The 17,598-nt window shown below is 42.6% G+C and overlaps 1 protein-coding gene across 1 annotated transcript in view; it reads right to left on the reverse strand.

The window, feature by feature from the left end:
- The window catches only part of LOC124612680 (nuclear pore complex protein Nup205), a 314,008-nt gene that overhangs the window by 24,942 nt on the left and 271,468 nt on the right, over positions 1-17,598 (reverse strand). The window contains exons 25-29 of the mRNA XM_047141009.1: positions 15,488-15,756; positions 15,218-15,409; positions 15,000-15,118; positions 3,257-3,389; positions 3,029-3,161 (exon numbers count right to left, since the gene is read on the reverse strand). Of these exons, the coding sequence (XP_046996965.1) occupies positions 3,029-3,161; positions 3,257-3,389; positions 15,000-15,118; positions 15,218-15,409; positions 15,488-15,756 (846 nt within the window). The remainder of the gene's footprint in view (positions 1-3,028; positions 3,162-3,256; positions 3,390-14,999; positions 15,119-15,217; positions 15,410-15,487; positions 15,757-17,598) is intronic.

The raw sequence follows: 17,598 nt of genomic DNA on the forward strand, positions 1-17,598 counted from the left end.
AAAACAAACTTGGCATCTGGTAATGTTACTGATGAAAGGTCATTGATATACACAAGAAAAAGTAAGGGGCCCAAAATGGAACCTCTGGAATTGTTATGTACAACACGAGCAAGGAAATCGGTATTAGAAAAGACATAGGGGCAGAGTGCTGATTAATCTTGGTGATACAGATAAACAAACAAATGGGTTAGCACATAAGGTTGAAAACAGACGACCGTTTGAACAGGACAGACGACAACAAAGTCTCCCCAGAGCCACGGTTCTGGGTGACTTTCCCAAAATCTACCCCTTTTCCTAGACCTCTCCAGTCCTTTTCCTTCACCCTTCTTCCTTCCCCTTCAACCCTTCTGCCTGAAGGAGCCACTGGCTCCAAACACTTGCCAGTCACAACAGTCTTATGTGTGTGTTCTGCTGCCGCTTGGTGAGTACAGTTTTTATCTATTCAATTAAATCATTTGAATATAATAGAGGGAAACATTCCACGTGGGAAAAATATATCTAAAAACATGATGTGACTTACCGAACGAAAGTGCTGGCAGGTCGATAGACACACAAAAAAACACAAACATACACACGAAATTCAAGCTTTCGCAACAAACTGTTGCCTCATCAGGACAGAGGGAAGGAGAGGGAAAGACGAAAGGATGTGGGTTTTAAGGGAGAGGGTAAGGAGTCATTCCAATCCCGGAAGCGGAAAGACTTGCCTTAGGGGGAAAAAAGGACAGGTATACACTTGCACACACACACACATATCCATCCACACATACACAGACACAAGCAGGATGGGTGTGTGTGTGTGTGTGTGTGTGTGTGTGTGTGTGTGTGTGTGTGTGTATACCTGTCCTTTTTTCCCCCTAAGGTAAGTCTTTCCGCTCCCAGGATTGGAATGACTCCTTACCCTCTCCCTTAAAACCCACATTCTTTCGTCTTTCCCTCTCCTTCCCTCTTTCCTGATGAGGCAACAGTTTGTTGTGAAAGCTTGAATTTCGTGTGTATGTTTGTTTGTGTGTCTATCGACCTGCCAGCACTTTCGTTCGGTAAGTCACATCATCTGTGTTTTTAGATACAATTAAATCATTTTATCAATAATTGATTGAATTCATTTAGTAAGTTCAACTGTCAAGAGAAATGCTCAACTAGCTCCAGCATTAGATGCTACACAAGAGCAACATGTCATGGTGTGGTGTGGTTTACCGTTAACATTCCACGAGCTTACGGTCCTAGAAGTGTCAACCAACATATTTGTTCCTCGAATGCAGGGCTTCCCAACGTGTGGTCCGCGGACCCATTATGGGTCTGCCGGCTCTTTCTAGGGGGTCCGCGGCCACCTTTCACTAAATCGTGTAAAATAATGAGTAAAACTATTGAATAAAAATGTGAAAATCAAATTCATCATTTTTTTTTTTCGTGTGAAAAACGTGTACTGTTACTTCAGGTTGTATTCCCAAGCAGCCTTTCGGGTTCCTAAGTGAGCACGCATACACAGTTTAGTGCTGGAGAATGCTGCTTCTCTGACCGACTGTTTTGCAACAATACTGGGGTCGTTTGTGTGCCGGCTCACGGCGCTACATGCACTGAAACCTTTTACGCATGCGCGGAGCGAGTTTTGTCGACCCATCACAGTGCTCGCTGGCACGTACGCGGCCCGGCCCCAGGCATCATTAAATGTTAAACTTGCTTAGTCAGTGCACTACCTATTTCATAAGTCGATTTTTGACCAGTTTATTACTTCTAACATGGATCGGTGGCTGAAGTCAGGCATTGAAGAAAGGTGCAGTTTCTCCATTGCCTTCAAAACAAGGGAAGTTTCCAGTTGAAATGAATGAGGAGGGAGGACGACCAAAGGAAGAACAATCACAAGAAGCTCCACAGCCAGAATTATTATGTGAAAACGCTGCAAGTACTCCATTAGTTGCAATATCCTGTGTAAGTGGAATAACCAAGAATCGTAAGCACAATGAAAGCTATTTAGAAATGGGCTTTACAGAGACAAAGGAGAGTAAAGCTCAGTGTGTAATTTGTGCATGAGTCCTTCCGAACAGTTCAATGGTTCCAGTTAAATTGCGCCGTCGTTTTGCAGGTACTCACCCGGATTTCCAGGCTAAAGACATCAATTTTTTCAAAAGGAGGAGCGCTGAACTAGCTGCTTCTCAGCATTGCATGAAAACTCATGCAAAAGCAATTAATGAAAATTCATTAAAAGCCTCTTTCTTGGTTAGTTATCGAGTGGTAAAAACAGGCAAAGCTCATATCATTGCAGAAAGCCTCATAAAGCCATGTTTTAATGACATTGTTTCTTGCTTGCTAGACGAAAACGCAGTAAAGCTGGTAACTTTGGTGCCATTATCAAACAATACTGTCAAGAGTCGCATTGTTGACATGTCAAATGATGTGAAAGACACTCTTGTTTCTCGCATCCAACACAATTCATTTTCTCTGCAAATAGATGAATCCACTGATGTTGCAGGATTTGCGATTTTATTGGCTTTTCTCCGTTATGAATATTCTGGATGTTTTGAGGAGGACTTCTTATTGTGCAGACCACTACCTGTCAACACAACAGGTGCTGAAATATTCCATCTGTTGGATGATTTTTTAAGGACTAACGAAGTTTCATGGTCTAATTGCATAGATGTGTGCACAGATGGTGCAAAAGCTATGACGGGTCCTACAGTCGGAGCAATAACAAAAATAAAATAAAATGCCAAAAATTGCAACAGCAGTCATTGTGCTCTCCACAGATACGCTTTAGCTATGAAACAAATGCCTGTTTCGCTCACACCAATTGCTCCATCGCAATCGTGACAAAATGTTAGAAAAATTATTCAGCACTGAGTTTGTTATCAGCATAGAGGCACCTTATGGAAAAACAAACTATTCTCAGTTGTATAATCCTTACACTTACTTCAGGACAACATCTTAACAAGCAACAAACAGGGTGTTGGACACTAAGCAATGGAAGCGTTGTTATTATCGTCAATGCACGAAAGGCAGTTAAAAATGCAAAAACAAACACCATTCAGCTTACCAAAGTTTGTGCAGCGGGCAATAATTCCAGTAATACGAGCCACTTCACTAAGGAATGGCATTGGCAATGATGGTCCAGCAGCACGCAGAACCGTACACACCATAACACTGTGACTCAGGAGAAAATGATGGATCTGTAACAAACATTACAATGGGATTACCTACACTGAGTAACAGGTGAGTACTCTATTCAAACCATACCCAGCTCAGGTAATGTTGTGTGACTAACCTGAGAACAGCAAGACTGGTTATCTGGTGTCAAAGATGTCAGTACAGAATCGCACAAGTCGAGGGCTGGGAACAGAATCTGAAGGAAGCGTTGTGTAACAGATGGTAAAATATTTACATCTAGGTTTGGGACACTGAAACACAAAATATAAATCATTAGAAGAGATGAAGTTAAAGAAGTATCACTATGAAAGAAGTATGAGAATTGTTTCATTCTTAAAATTTTAAAACAACTTCCCCTTCACTCTACAAATTAAGATTTATATTTCCAAAGGAATTTTTTTTATTAAGGTCATTATTTATCAACAGTATTGCCAAAACTAGAAAAACATACAAGCAGACAGCAACAATATCACAAAGTTATTATTATCAATGTAGTGGTAATTGTATTTCATTATTGATTTGTACTAAAAATTCATAACAGTTCTACTAGTGTGCAATGATGAATGGTGCCAACATAGGATACAAGCACCATAAGCAAACTGTACCAGCAAAATTTCAAATTACTTGGAAATGATGAGTGGTATTACAAATAATTAACTCAATACTGCGTGATGCAGGGATGGCTATCTGTCATTGCACATACCCAGATCTGTATTACTTGACTGCTTGGGAAATTGTTTAGTTACTTCCATGCTGTAACATGACTTCGTAGCAATGAGTCTAATATTTGGTTTCTTTACTAACAATGTACTACTTATTCTACCACTGTTCTTTGTGACTGGGCAGTGTACCCATGACAAATGGGGGACATCATCTCAGGAGCTGCAACTACATATTAAATTATTCTTACAATAAGGATGAGCTAACAGTATGTAACACTATGTATCAAATTGTAGAAATCTTCCTTGTATGGAGCACTGGCACAGATATATTGTTCTACTGGATTCTCTCTTCCACTATTTCTTTCCCTCCACCCTCCTTTCCCAGTTCATTTCACTGGCTTTATCCTATTGGTGAGCCTGCTGCAAATATTTCCCTTTACAACATTAAGTGCATGTGACCTAATCGGCTGCCCAGTGTCGATAGGAGGTAAAATGAAATTGTTGTACGGCAGAAAGCTAGCGGGCCCAGGGCTCGAGGCACGCTGCAGCAGGTCCGGCCAGGTGGGGAGTCCAGGTACGAGCAGCGGCGCCGGAAATGGGTAAATACCAAAGCTGGGAATTTGGAGAGCTGTCATTCGCATGGCCTTTGTGCAAGAGATGTACCAAAAATGTCAGAGTGTCCGACAAGTCGGTTGGCTTGTGGGATTGAAGGGACCAGACTACTAGGGCCGTCGGTCCTTTTTTCCACGAACTTTAAACACGCACAAAGAATAAAAACAAACAATGGAGATGACACAAGAGACGACACAGGACAAGAAAGACAGAGACAGAGACCAGACAAAAGGAATTAAAATCACACAGACTGTGACAGTGGTTGGCCGACATAGAAACAAAAAAGGAAAAGCCAACCACCAAGAGACGCACTAAAAACCCCAGTCTAAACATCGTAGGCCAAAGGCCAGACTCAACACAAAAAAGGGACAAACACTTAGATGAAGCGATAAAAAACCCCTGCACGAATAAAACTCAAAACTAAATCTGCCATTGCAACATCATCTGATAAAAGTGCAGCAAGCATATCAGGCAGCGCGAACGACTGCCCGAGCAGAGTTAAAAGCGGGCATTCCGACAAGATGTGGACCACCGTCAAAGCTGACCCGCAGTGACATAAAGGTGGGTCCTCGTGGTGCAACAAATAACTGTGCGTCACCCAGGTGTGGCCACTGCGCAGCCGGCAGAGGACAGCAGAGTCCTTGCGGGAGGCTCGCCAGGAGGAGCGCCACACACCAGTAGCCTCCTCAATGGCCCGAAGTTTGTTGGGTGAAGGAAGGGTGCGCCATTCTTCACCCCAGGTGCAAAGAACCTCCTGCCGCAAAACTGACCTGCAGTCACTCTCCGAAAGGCCAGTCTCCGAGGCCGGTGCACCGACAGCCTGTTTGGCCAGTGTGTCAACCCGTTCTCTTTTCCCGGGATGCCGTCGTGACCAGGGGTCCACACAAAGACCACACACTGGCCGCAATGGGCAAGAGTACGGAGGGACTCCCAGATAGCCATCACCAGACGAAAGCGAGGGAAACACTGGTCGATAGCTCGTAAACTGCTCAGGGATTCACTACAGATAACGAAGGACTCACCCAAGCAGGAGCGGATATACTCTAGGGCACGAGAGATGGTGACCAGCTCGGCAGTGAAAACACTGCAGCCAGCCGGCAATGAGTGTTGTTCGTAACGATCCCCTAGAGTAAGAGCATAACCGACACGACCGGCAACCATCGAACCGTCAGTATAGACGTCAGAGCCTTGAAACGCAGCAAGGATTTAAAGAAAGCGGCGGCGGAGAGCTTCGGGAGGGACGGAGTGCTTCGGGCCCTGTGCCAAATCGAGCCGAAGGCACGGGCGGGGCACACACCACTGGGGAATACGCAGAAGGGCCCGGAAAAGAGGTGGAAGAGAGAAAACCTCAAGCCCAGAGAGAAGAGTTCTGACGCAAATCGCGACCGTACACCCTGACTGGGGCCGTCGTTCCGGAAGACGGACGATCGACTGAGGGAATGGGAGACGATAATTGGGATGCCCGGGCAAGCTACAAACATGTGTGGTATAAGCGGCCAGTAATTGCTGGCGTCGGAAACACAATGGAGGGACACCTGCCTCCACAAGTACGCTGCTGATAGGTCTTGTCTGGAAAGCTCCAGTGGCGAGTCGGATCCCGCTGTGAAGGATGGGGATGCCAAACTGTAAGCCAGGCTCCCATAATTTAGACAGGACTGAATTAAAGCCTGGTACAGCTGTAGAAGGGTAGACCGATCGGCACCTCAGCTGGTGTGAGTCAAGCAATGAAGAGCGTTAAGATGCCGCCAGCACGTCTGTTTAAGCTGTCGAATATGGAGGGAGCCAAGTCAACTAGGTATCAAAAACCAATTCCAAAAGCCGATGCATCTCCACCACAGCAAGAGGTGGGTCGTCGAGATAAAGCTGTGGCTCAGGGTGAACTGTGCGTCACTGGCAGAAATGCATAACGCAGGTCTTGGCAGCTGAAAACTGGAAGCCATGCGCTACAGCCCAAGACTGCGCCTTGCAGATAGTGCCCTACAGCTGTTGTTCAGCAGCTGCAATGCCAGTGGAGCTATAGTATAGGCATAAGTCGTCAGTATACAAGGAAGTTGAGACAGACGTTCCCACCACTGCAGCGAGCCAATTAATTGCAATTAAAAAGAGGCAGACACTTAAGACAGATCCTTGTGGGACCCCATTCTCCTGAACTCGGGAGGAACTATGGGAGGCCGCAACTTGCATATGGAAGGAACGAAGCGACAGAAAAATTTGTATGAAAATCAGGGGCGGACCCCGAAGACCCCAACCATGAAGTGTAGAGAGGATGTGATGTCGCCATGTCGTATTGTATGCCTTCCGCATGTCAAAAAAGACGGCGACCAGATGCTGATGGTGGGCAAAGGCCATACGGATGGCAGACTCCAGGCACACCAGATTATCAGTGGCACAGCGGCCCTTACGGAACCCAAACTGAGACGGAGCCAGAAGGCCCCGAGAGTCAAGTAGCCAACTCAACCTCCGGCTCACCGTGCACTCGAGCAACTTGCTCAGAACGTTGGTGAGGCTAATGGGGCGGTAGATGTCCACCTCCAGTGGGATCTTGCCAGATTTCAGCACGAGGATTACGATGCTTTCCCGCCATTGTGACGGGAACTCATCCTCAACCTAGATAAGGTTGGAAAGGTCTAGGAGGCATCGCTGGCAGTCAAATGGCTCTGAGCACTATGGGACTCAACTGCTGGGGTCATAAGTCCCCTAGAACTTAGAACTACTTAAACCTAACTAACCTAAGGACAGCACACAACACCCAGCCATCACGAGGCAGAGAAAATCCCTGGCCCCGCCGGGAATCGAACCCGGGAACCCGGGCGTGGGAAGCGAGAACGCTACCGCACGACCACGAGATGCGGGCATCGCTGGCAGTCAACCGAGAGGTGTTCGAGCACCTGACAGTGGATGTGATCTGACCCAGGAGCCGTATCAGGGCAAGTGGCTAGGGCTCTTTGGAATTCCCACTCACTGAATGGAGCATTGTACGATTCAGGGTGGCGTGTGTGAAATAAAAGGCTCCGATGTTCCAACCACTCTTTCAGGGAGTGGAAGGCCAGTGGGTAATTCGCAGAAGTGGAACTCCTAGCAAAATGCTCCGCTAAGCTGTTTGCAATTGTGTCGGAGTCAGTACAGACTGCTCCATTCGTGAAACTGCAAGTACGCTGAGGGGGATCCGATGGCCATAGAGTCGCCTAATCTTGGCCCAAACCTGCGATGGAGAGGTACAGAGACAAATGGTGGAGATACCGTTCCCAGAATTCCTGCTTGTGCTGGCGAATGAGGCGGTGGGCTCACGCACAGAGCTGTCTAAAGGCGGTGTTCCAATGAGGGATGCTGCTTGTGACACGGGAGTGCCCACCTGTGATCTTTTTTCGCTTCAGCGATCTCGGGCGATCACCAAGGCACAGCCCACCGCCGAGGAGACCCAGAAGAACAGGGAACGGTAACTTCTGCGGCAGTAATGATGCTGGTGGTGACCGAGTGAACCACCGCACCAATGGCGTCACTGGAAAGATGCTCAATAGTGGCAATGGAGGTGAACAAGTCCCAGTCAGCCTTATTCATAGCCAATCTGAAGGGGCACTCCGAAGAGTGACACTGTGGCAGTGACAGAAAGATCAGAAAGTGGTCACTACCGCACAAGTCGTCGTGCACACTCCATTGGACAGATGGTAATAGGCTAGGGCTGCAGATCAAAAGGTCGATGGCTGAGTACATGCCATGAGCCACACTAAAATGTGTGAAGGCACCATTATTTAGAAGAGAAAGGTCAAGCTGTGCCAGTACTTGGTCAACGATGCTGCCTCAGCCTGTTGCCACTGATCCACCCCATAGATGGTTATGGGCATTGAAGTCGCCCAGTAACAGTAAAGGTGGCGGCAACTGGGCTATCAGTGCAGCCAGGACTTGCTGCGGGACATCACCATCCGGTGAAAGATAGAGACTGCAGACAGTAACAGGCTGAGTTGTCCACACCCGAACAGTGACAGCCTCTAAAGGTGTTTGTAAAGGGACAGACTCACTGTAAAGAGAGAGAAGGACGTAGATGCAGACGCCACCAGACAACCTCTGATACGCTGCCCGCTTCTTATAATAACCCTGATAGCCACAGAGCATCACCAGAACCCAAGTTTCCTGAAGAGAAATGCAGAGGAAAGTGTGAAGGCTGAGAAGTTGTCAAAGCTCAGCACGGTGGTGGAAAACACCACTGCAGTTCCACTGGAGGATGACATTGTCCATAGCAGAGAAGGGCGTGAAGGGACCGAGGGGGTAGATTACGCCGCTGGGTCACCTGCTGCCACCGATTGAGTACCTACGGGAGCGAAATCCATCGTGTCTGAGGGACCAGAAAGATCTAGATCCTCAGCGGATGCCATAATCTCCACCTCATCCTCAGACGCGGAGCTGGTAGGTAACGACAATGGTGGGGGTACCACTGCAATTTCTTTCTTCTTAGAGGTCTTCGGTTTTGATTTCTCGCGCTGTTCCTCGGGTTGATCTAGCTGGGAGAGCTTCTTTGATTCAGTCTCCGGGACTGAAGAGGACCGCGAAACCCTACGACCAGCTACCTGGGGCTTCTTCAGCCACTGGCGGATGTCTGGTTTGCCACTGATAGGAATCTGGGAAGGGAGAGACCCGGACCCCTTCCTAGCAAGAGAAGCCAAAGAAAACAAGATTCTTTGGCTTCGAAGTGGGGATGGATGTCCCCGATGGTTGGGGGGTTGCTGCTCCCAAGTTAGGCGGTGTGAGAGCAACAGAGAGGGAAGTGCCCCCACCGTCAAGGGGGCAGGTGTGGTCTTCTGGCTCTGAGAGCTGACTGCATGGGGAGCAATGGATGGAGTTGTAACAGGAGTGACAGTGGCAGCGTAAGATGTCGTTTAGCCTCAGTGTAGGTCATTCAGTCCAGGGTCTTGTATTCTATTATTTTCCTTTCCTTCTGCAGAATCTTACAGTCCGGCAAACAAGGTGGATGGTGCTCTCCGCAGTTAACATATGTAGGAGATAGGGCTCATGGACTATCGGGATGGGATGGACGATCACAATCTCGACATATAAGGCTGGAAGCACAGCGGGAAGACATATGTCCAAACTTCCAACACTTGAAGAACCGCATTGGGGGAGGGATATATGGCTTGACGTCACATCGGTAGACCATCATCTTCACCTTCTCGGGTAATGTGTCACCTTCGAAGGCCAAGATGAAGGCACCGGTGGCAACCTGATTGTCCCTTGAAGCCCGGTGGACGTGCCAGACAAAATGGAGCATGTGCACGGATTGACACTATGAAGCTATTCTTTTTAGACAGAACCGAGCACAGTCCAAGTACCTAAGAGTACGAGTAACTATGGGTAAAGATGCAACTGGTTTGCTCATATGGGATGCTGTTTAGAAGAGCAACTCAGCAGCAGAGAACCATTACACCTTTCACTGTATCCTTGAATAACTGCTTTTTCTGCCATTTCTAACTTCCTAGCTTCAGAAATCTTCAGTAGACTCATTTACTTGATATATTATTTCAAGTCCTTTAAACAGCTTTTCTTCATTCGTAAGTTTTTCTATATTTGAGTGGTAACTGACAAACTAGTAAACATGTAAGTAGACTGTCTGTATGGAATTTCGGTTTGTTAACTTCAAATCCTTATTTCCCTGCAAACCAGCTTCCAAGTAACAGCAGACTACTCGTTAGATAATTTGAGACACAACTTCATAGGCCACATGCAGAGTATTTTACTAAGAGTAGTCGTGCCTCAGAACCCAGTGGATTAAGTGAAAGTTCCATGCTCTTGAATCAAAAGTCACAGTGTCAAAATCTATTATGTACCAGAATACGTAACAGCAGACATTTTGGAATACTAATATTGCAGAAGAACAAAGAATGTCATCAACAAGCTGAGAGACACTAATATGACACCCATATAGATTAAGATCCAAGAATAATTCATTCGAACATATACATCACAATTGCAGACAGAAAGTGTATCCTTTCTCAGAATATAAACAGGCCAATGAATTACATGACGAGAAGTACTTATTTAAAATTAAATACTCTTATTATTTTACAGTTGATGATTTTCACGTGCCAGAAGGATATTCACTGTAATGACAGGGGAAGCACTCATTTTCTGATCTGATTTTTTACAATTATATGGGGTTTTAAAGTTTTTGTAGAAAAACAAATCTAATGTAGAATGGAATGTGTTTTGCTGCAGTCTTCTCCGAGGTAAAAATGAAACTAATGGAATACAGAGTCTTGTGTGCTTTAATTACAATCCCTTCTTGGAAAGTGATCTGCAGAGTCCTCATGAATGCTGTACGTACAGTTTTTTCTTGAAATTTATTTGCCATCACAAACATTCCTTAACCATTCCTTTCATGCCTCTTATGAAAATATTAATAAATACAATTTATTGGGCATTCTTTTGGTTTCTTTACAGTGTAAGTAGTTTAAAGATGGAAAAAGCTACTGCGTACATACTCAACCGCACAACTCTTGGCTTACCACTCTGTAATCTTTCTGCCACACCAACCGCTACCTGGACACTGTAGTAACAAACGGTTCACGTCTCGTACAACCTGCGCCAAAAGTACTATTTCCTCTATATGCCTGGGGCTGATGCTTCTGTCACCTTCATTTCTGGCCAAGCCCTGCATACCCCACAAATCTGGAGAAGTTGGTGGCGAAGACTACGCACAGACTCCTTGTTTGCCTTCCTGCTCATATCAAATGCACAGTCAGAAACAGCATCTCCATTCTGACATTTCTCACTTTTTTCATGTCAAAAATAGCTCCCACATTGCCTTGCCACTCAGGATGACCTATGTGAAGTTCCAACACAGTACGGAGGGGAGGGCACCAGAAATATTTTACTAACAGTATTCACATCTTTACACATATCTATGTACCAATTTTGTCCGCTAACTTTCAGAGAATAAAACAGCTTGGAAACCAAGAGTCTGTCATAAATGGGAATTTTTGCCTCTGTTGAGTTATACAATCTTTGCCTTTAATTTCCATGTATATTGTTTATTCTTGTTCACAGGCAGGTGTTCTGAATATTAAATGCGTGCATTGGTGCAATATAAGGTTTCTTGTGTGCTACTTCAAACTGTGATAGCTTTACTGAATATTAAAGAAAAAAAAAAAAAAAAACAGATCGTGGGCCCAGTCTACCTACTCTGTGCAGTAAACACAGTTTGCTTAATATATAGACGTAAGTTCAGCAGTCTATTTGAAGCTAGAATTATGGCATTATATTTTATCATCATTTATAGAGAAAAACTGAAAGGAAGACAGAGCTACAATATGTGTCAGTCTGCAAATGGAAACTCTTCTTCACTATAAAAAGCTGCAAGGGTGCACCTCAAGTGAAGTGAGTGACATGTTGAAAATGTGTGATGCTAGAGCAAAAATAATATTGTCAGTCGATCCAGGAATTTATGTGTATGACAACAGCAAAAGAAAACTCTGATAAATTAAAATGGTTATATGAAGACTCACGACTTTACAAGAGAAATGATTTGCTGACTACATACTTAACAACTCGACTGAAAAACAGTACATCAGTAGAAGAATATCCACCCAAAATAATTTCCGCTTCTAATAAGTTAAATGGTCTGAATTTTGAAGTTAAAGATGGAAAGGTAGGACGCATTTTATTGGCAGCGTTACAGGACGGCTACAAATCAATGATTATGAGCCTAAATAATTTCAATATACCAGTAACTAGAGACACTGTTACAAGTAAGTTGTTGCAGGGAGTGGAGGACAAAAAGCACTGCTACTCTATAAATAGTGATGCAGTTTTTCAACTGAACAAGATGCTATAATTGTAATAAGTATGGTTATATTGCAAGAAACTGTTGCAGCAAAAACAAAGGAAGCAACAAGTCATCAGAAGGGACTTCAAATTATAAGACATTCTTCATTACAGCAGGTAAGCCATAAATAATAACTGGTAAACTGACTCTGATGCTTCAGCACGTGTCTAAACTCCTGTGTGGAATGAATTCATGGAAATCAATGTTAACTCCACAATCGATAGCAGGGAATAATTACAATTTACCCACTAGAGGAATTGGTGAGACACACACTGATGGACATATTGGTAGAAAAAAGACAGAACTTGAAGTAACAGATCATTCAAAATAATGACGATATAACGGTGCTTTAAAAGGGAAGCCCAAAATTAAACAAGACAAATCAGAAATAGCTTAATCTGAACCTACTGTTGACGACGATTCAAGATGTATTTTACCTGATCAAAGAAGCTCAGAAGATTCAAATTCAAAAGTCACAAAAACTGTGCTCCTCACAGCAAAGTCAAACATTTAGAAAATTATCAAGATTTCCAAAACCAATGAAGATGAATGATTATGTGATCTGTTACTCTACAGACAGAGAATTCAGATTGGTTTACAAAATAACTGATCGCACAGTTAGCTTCAGATCACATAGTTAGCTTCAGACAATTACAGAAGAATTATAGTCACATGTTGAAAATCGGACATTGGAAAAGGCAATAGGCACACCAAACAGATATTCACGACCAAAATGAATTTTCAAGAACATATTTTCAGATACAAAGAACAGCTAATGGTTAAATGATGTGCACAAAGGTTTTAAACTATGAAGAGACACATGCCTTAGTAATCCGCAATAATTCATTGCAGTGTCTGCTTGTTTGGCTACCACATATGACCTAGACATAAATCACTTAAACTCTAAAACAGCATTCCTACAAGGTGATTTGAAGGAGGAGATTTATATCAAAATCCCAGATTGATGTTAACACTTGAACTGTGAAGGACAACTGTATCATGTTTACGGATCAAAACATGGCAGTCGCAACAGATTCATTAAGATAAACAAAAAAACTCTTAAATTTGAACTTTACGAGAAGTACAGCAGATTCGTGTGTTTATCAAAAGAATAATAGAAATACCATATTAAGTGTTACCATTTATGACGGCGACATGTGAATTTCAGTAAGATCCCAAAAGAGAAGGAAAGCTTCAAAAAAGAAACTCAAAGAGGAATTTAAACCAAAAATGCTAGGAGAAGTGTTAAATTGCTTGTGCATCTGAATCACAGGAAAGCACAAAAGGAGACTATTACAGGTGGTTCAGTCTAGAATACAAATATTAAATAAATACAACATGAAGGATTGTAATCCAGCAATGCATGTACACAACAACCAAGTACTTACCCAAGATATGAGCCCTGAGACAGACAAAGAGAGAAAATTCATGAGAAATGTTCACGACAGAGAAGCTATAAACAGTTTCATGTATGTGAAGTTGGGAACCAGACTTGACTTCACGTGTGCAGTCACAGTTGTAAGACACTTCAAGTACGATCCGGGCATGCCTTACTTGCAGGCAGTTAAAAAATCCGTGAGGTACTCGAACAGGACTATGGATTTGAAGCTGCCGTTTTCTGGGGAAGAGAACTGGAATGTCACAGGATATAGTGATGCAGACCGGGCAGGAGACAAGGAGGACAGGCAGTCAGTCATAGGTTTTCTTTTTAAATCACAAGGCGCTGTTATTTCCTGGAGCACCAACAAACAGCTCAAAATAGCTTTATCAATTACTGAAGCTGAATATATGGCCCTATGGCCCTGGCCACAGCGTGACAAAAGAGACTCTGGCTGAAGAGGTCAAAACTGGAAATCTTTCCATGCACCAAAAATGAGCCCATTAAACTTTATTGTGATAACAAAGGTGCTTTTGATTTGTCCAAAAGAGGTTTGCATTTGCTGGTATGTTAACTCAGTCACTCACAAGTATAAGCCATCAGCAAGTGATAAAGGAATGTGGACTGATAGTACGAGGTTTTTTTTTCTTTTTTTCTATTTTTTTATTTTATTTTATTTATGTAATTTTTTTTTTTTTTTTTTAAGTGGGAGTGTTATAAATGAGAATCTATGCTTTTGCTAAGATATATGTTCTTTGTGATTAATTTCTATTTATGTTCTTTATTCTTGTTCATATGTATGTGTTCTGAGTGTTACGTGTGAATTAGTTGCAATAAAATGTTTATTCTGTGCTGCTTAAAACTATGGTCGCTTTTCTTAACCAAGTCTCAAACGTGGGAAGGAATTCTAGAAAATTACAAGCTATGTTTAACAGTTTCCCACTGGTTACCCTGTTTGTGAAAGGAAACTGTTCAACAAAGTCCTTTATTTGAATGGGCAACACAAGAAACAAGTCTCTTGATAGAATCCAAATCCAAATAAAGTTATAACAAATAAACAAACACTGTGTGGAACACTTCTGCACTTTTCAGTGTTACACCTGAAGATAATCTGCAGTGCAGATTGAAGACGGTAGTCAGTAATAAAAGAAGTGATCCAGGTGGGGTTTGTTTATTTGTTATAACAACAGAGATTACTGTGTCAATTAACAAATAAAACTGTCAACAGCACACAACATTTAAAATAAGCACTCTACACTGTGTCAATTCATTACATATGTGTTGAAATAATGATCTCTTCATTTGTTAAACAGTAACCTTAATGAAATGTTGTGGTAATGTTTACTGCACAATCAATTTCCATGTGTGTTGCATACATTAAGAGGCAATTACTTACCTCTGTCTAATATCTGGGTGCCTATCAAATATACTCATGGATGACAGACAGCCCATTAAACCGTGTTCCAACAGCATCTCTGCTCCAGAATGTGAAGCAGCAACACGGCATAGCATGGCCTGAACCAGATGTAAATGATATCATTAGGACACAATGAAAATTAACCATGTGAACTATTTAACAATAATTACTAGCTCAATAGAGTAATGAAGTCTTACCATTTTAGATTCATAAACATACAATGCTGAAACTGAGCGAGGAACTGGCTCTAAAACAGCCACAAGTTTTTCATCTGCATCAAGAAGGCTATCTATAATATACTTCAGGTAACCACGAGATGACAAATATGCAATCCAATTAGTGTGAGGGTCTAACTCAATCAGAAGCCCAATGCAAGACAATGCCAGCATCTAAAATTAGAAAGGGCAGTTTGTCAATATACATGAAACATTCATTAAATAATATATAATTACAAGAAAGCATCTAACCTTGCAAATATCATGTCCTCCAGTGCAGTCGTGGCATAGTACATCAATCAGACTTTCACCAAAACTTCTAACAATGTTAAGGCATGATGCATGCTGTGGTCCAGCATCTGTGCCAAAGGAACGATATTTTGAGCTGTCCAATCTGCTTATAAACATGCTTCCTTCAGACGGTTCTTCATCATAACTTTCAACACCATTCTGACATGTCATATGAAGGAAGTTCAACAGAGCAGCATATAAATTAGCTCTCAGCCCTTGTAATTTTGCACCTGAATGAAGAACAAAAACATCTCAAAATCACATTAATAAGGCAGTTAATTCTAATACTATGTACACTAACAATTGTGAAAATTGTAAAAACAGAACTGATGTGTAATATAAAAGAACTTTATACCATAAATTAGCTACATAAAACACATTTTATTAGGACTGCAGAACTGTACATGTGCTGTGGTAATACAACTTCATTTTGGTATGAAGCTCTCTCGTGCAGTTATTATAATTTACAGGCAGTCTATATACAAGAAAACAAAGAACAAACGGAGGTCACTCGAGAACAGTGACAAGTAAGTTTCCAGACAACCATATCACAGACATGTAGATTGAGCAACATGTGGATGTACAGGATAGGGAAGCAGTAGAAGCTTCGTTCTTTGAAGAATGCTCATACATTACTCGACCCAAGTTACTGGAGCTTGTTCTGATGAAATATGACATTGAGTTCCCTGAAAGAAGAACCACAGGCTCTAAATTCACCTCTGTTTCAGAGTTGTTGCTGAGACTGTCACCAATATGTGGGAAGATAGTGATGATGATGATTTTGGTTGGGGGGGTGCTTGACATTATGGTCATCAGCACCCTGATGAAAAGTCAGCATGCAAATCTCATGGGTGGGGACGAAGCTTGTCCCCACATGCGGAGCAGTTTATAATGTATTAAAGTCTGCCGCCCTTCCCCACCAATTTGGGCTGAGGCCTGACAGTTCACAAAATTTCACCACCCGTGTAACACTGATATCGGTATCTGAGAGGATGGTGGGCAGATGTCCATGGAGACTGAGCACTGTCCTAATCTCAGTATGTAGGGCACACATAGTTACAATATGCTGAACTGAAAGCGACATACCACAAACTTCAAACTTCACAGAGTGGTGGATCCTCCTGCCAGAGGATATTACATAGATTTTTTTTAAATGTCATAAAACTTATTTATTAAAGATGGAGTCACATTTCGTAATATTTCTAGTTGGAACACGTATGTACTCTTTTGTTCAGAAAATCATAGGACCCAGTTGTATCCATGGCAGAAATGTACCTTAAAAACAGTACGTAAATATTAATTTTAAACTTCCAACTAGAAATATTACGAAATATGACTCCATTTTTAATAAATCAGTTTTATGACATTTTTAAAAATCTACGTAATATCATACCACTCTGCAGCTGATCATTCCATAATCACATGTATATCCAGTGCCAAATAAAGTTAATTTAAGACAGACAGGCTGAATCTGGCATAGATGTATACTTGCAATCGAGTCACAACTCACATATCGATATGATGCCGCAATGCCAAAGACCTCCACAACATCGTTGACTTTGAAACCATTGTGGTAGTGCCACCTTAGCCCATAGAGGGAACACTGAGTATACATCGTCTGTAGAGTTATTTTAAAGCTTTTAATAGATATTTTATACAATATCCTGTGGTTGTAAAGAGATATTTTATAGATAACTATTTTTATATTATTACTGTACTTTGTTACATTTTGACGATTATGTGAACCCATTTTATACGGATTGGTTGACGTGATGTGGAGGGAGAAGAGGTAGGCGGAGCATCTTCGTACTTAAGCATATGCTCGTCACTTGCTGTCACCACTTGGTATCACAGCGGCTGAGAAGAGTGCTCCACCTACCATCTTCGAAGGATGCCACGGGTATAACACGTCCTATTGTATTTTGTCCTTATAACCATTTTGTCATATTTTATTGCCAATCTAGTAAGGTTTCTATTACTTTCTAAATTAAATTACATGATGGTCATGTGATATGACCGAAACCGGTCACCTATTTTCTTGTAACATACGTGGTGTGATCAAGACTGAATTT

Source organism: Schistocerca americana, chromosome 4 (assembly GCF_021461395.2).
Source record: "Schistocerca americana isolate TAMUIC-IGC-003095 chromosome 4, iqSchAmer2.1, whole genome shotgun sequence".
In the NCBI taxonomy this organism is placed as follows: domain Eukaryota; kingdom Metazoa; phylum Arthropoda; class Insecta; order Orthoptera; family Acrididae; genus Schistocerca; species Schistocerca americana.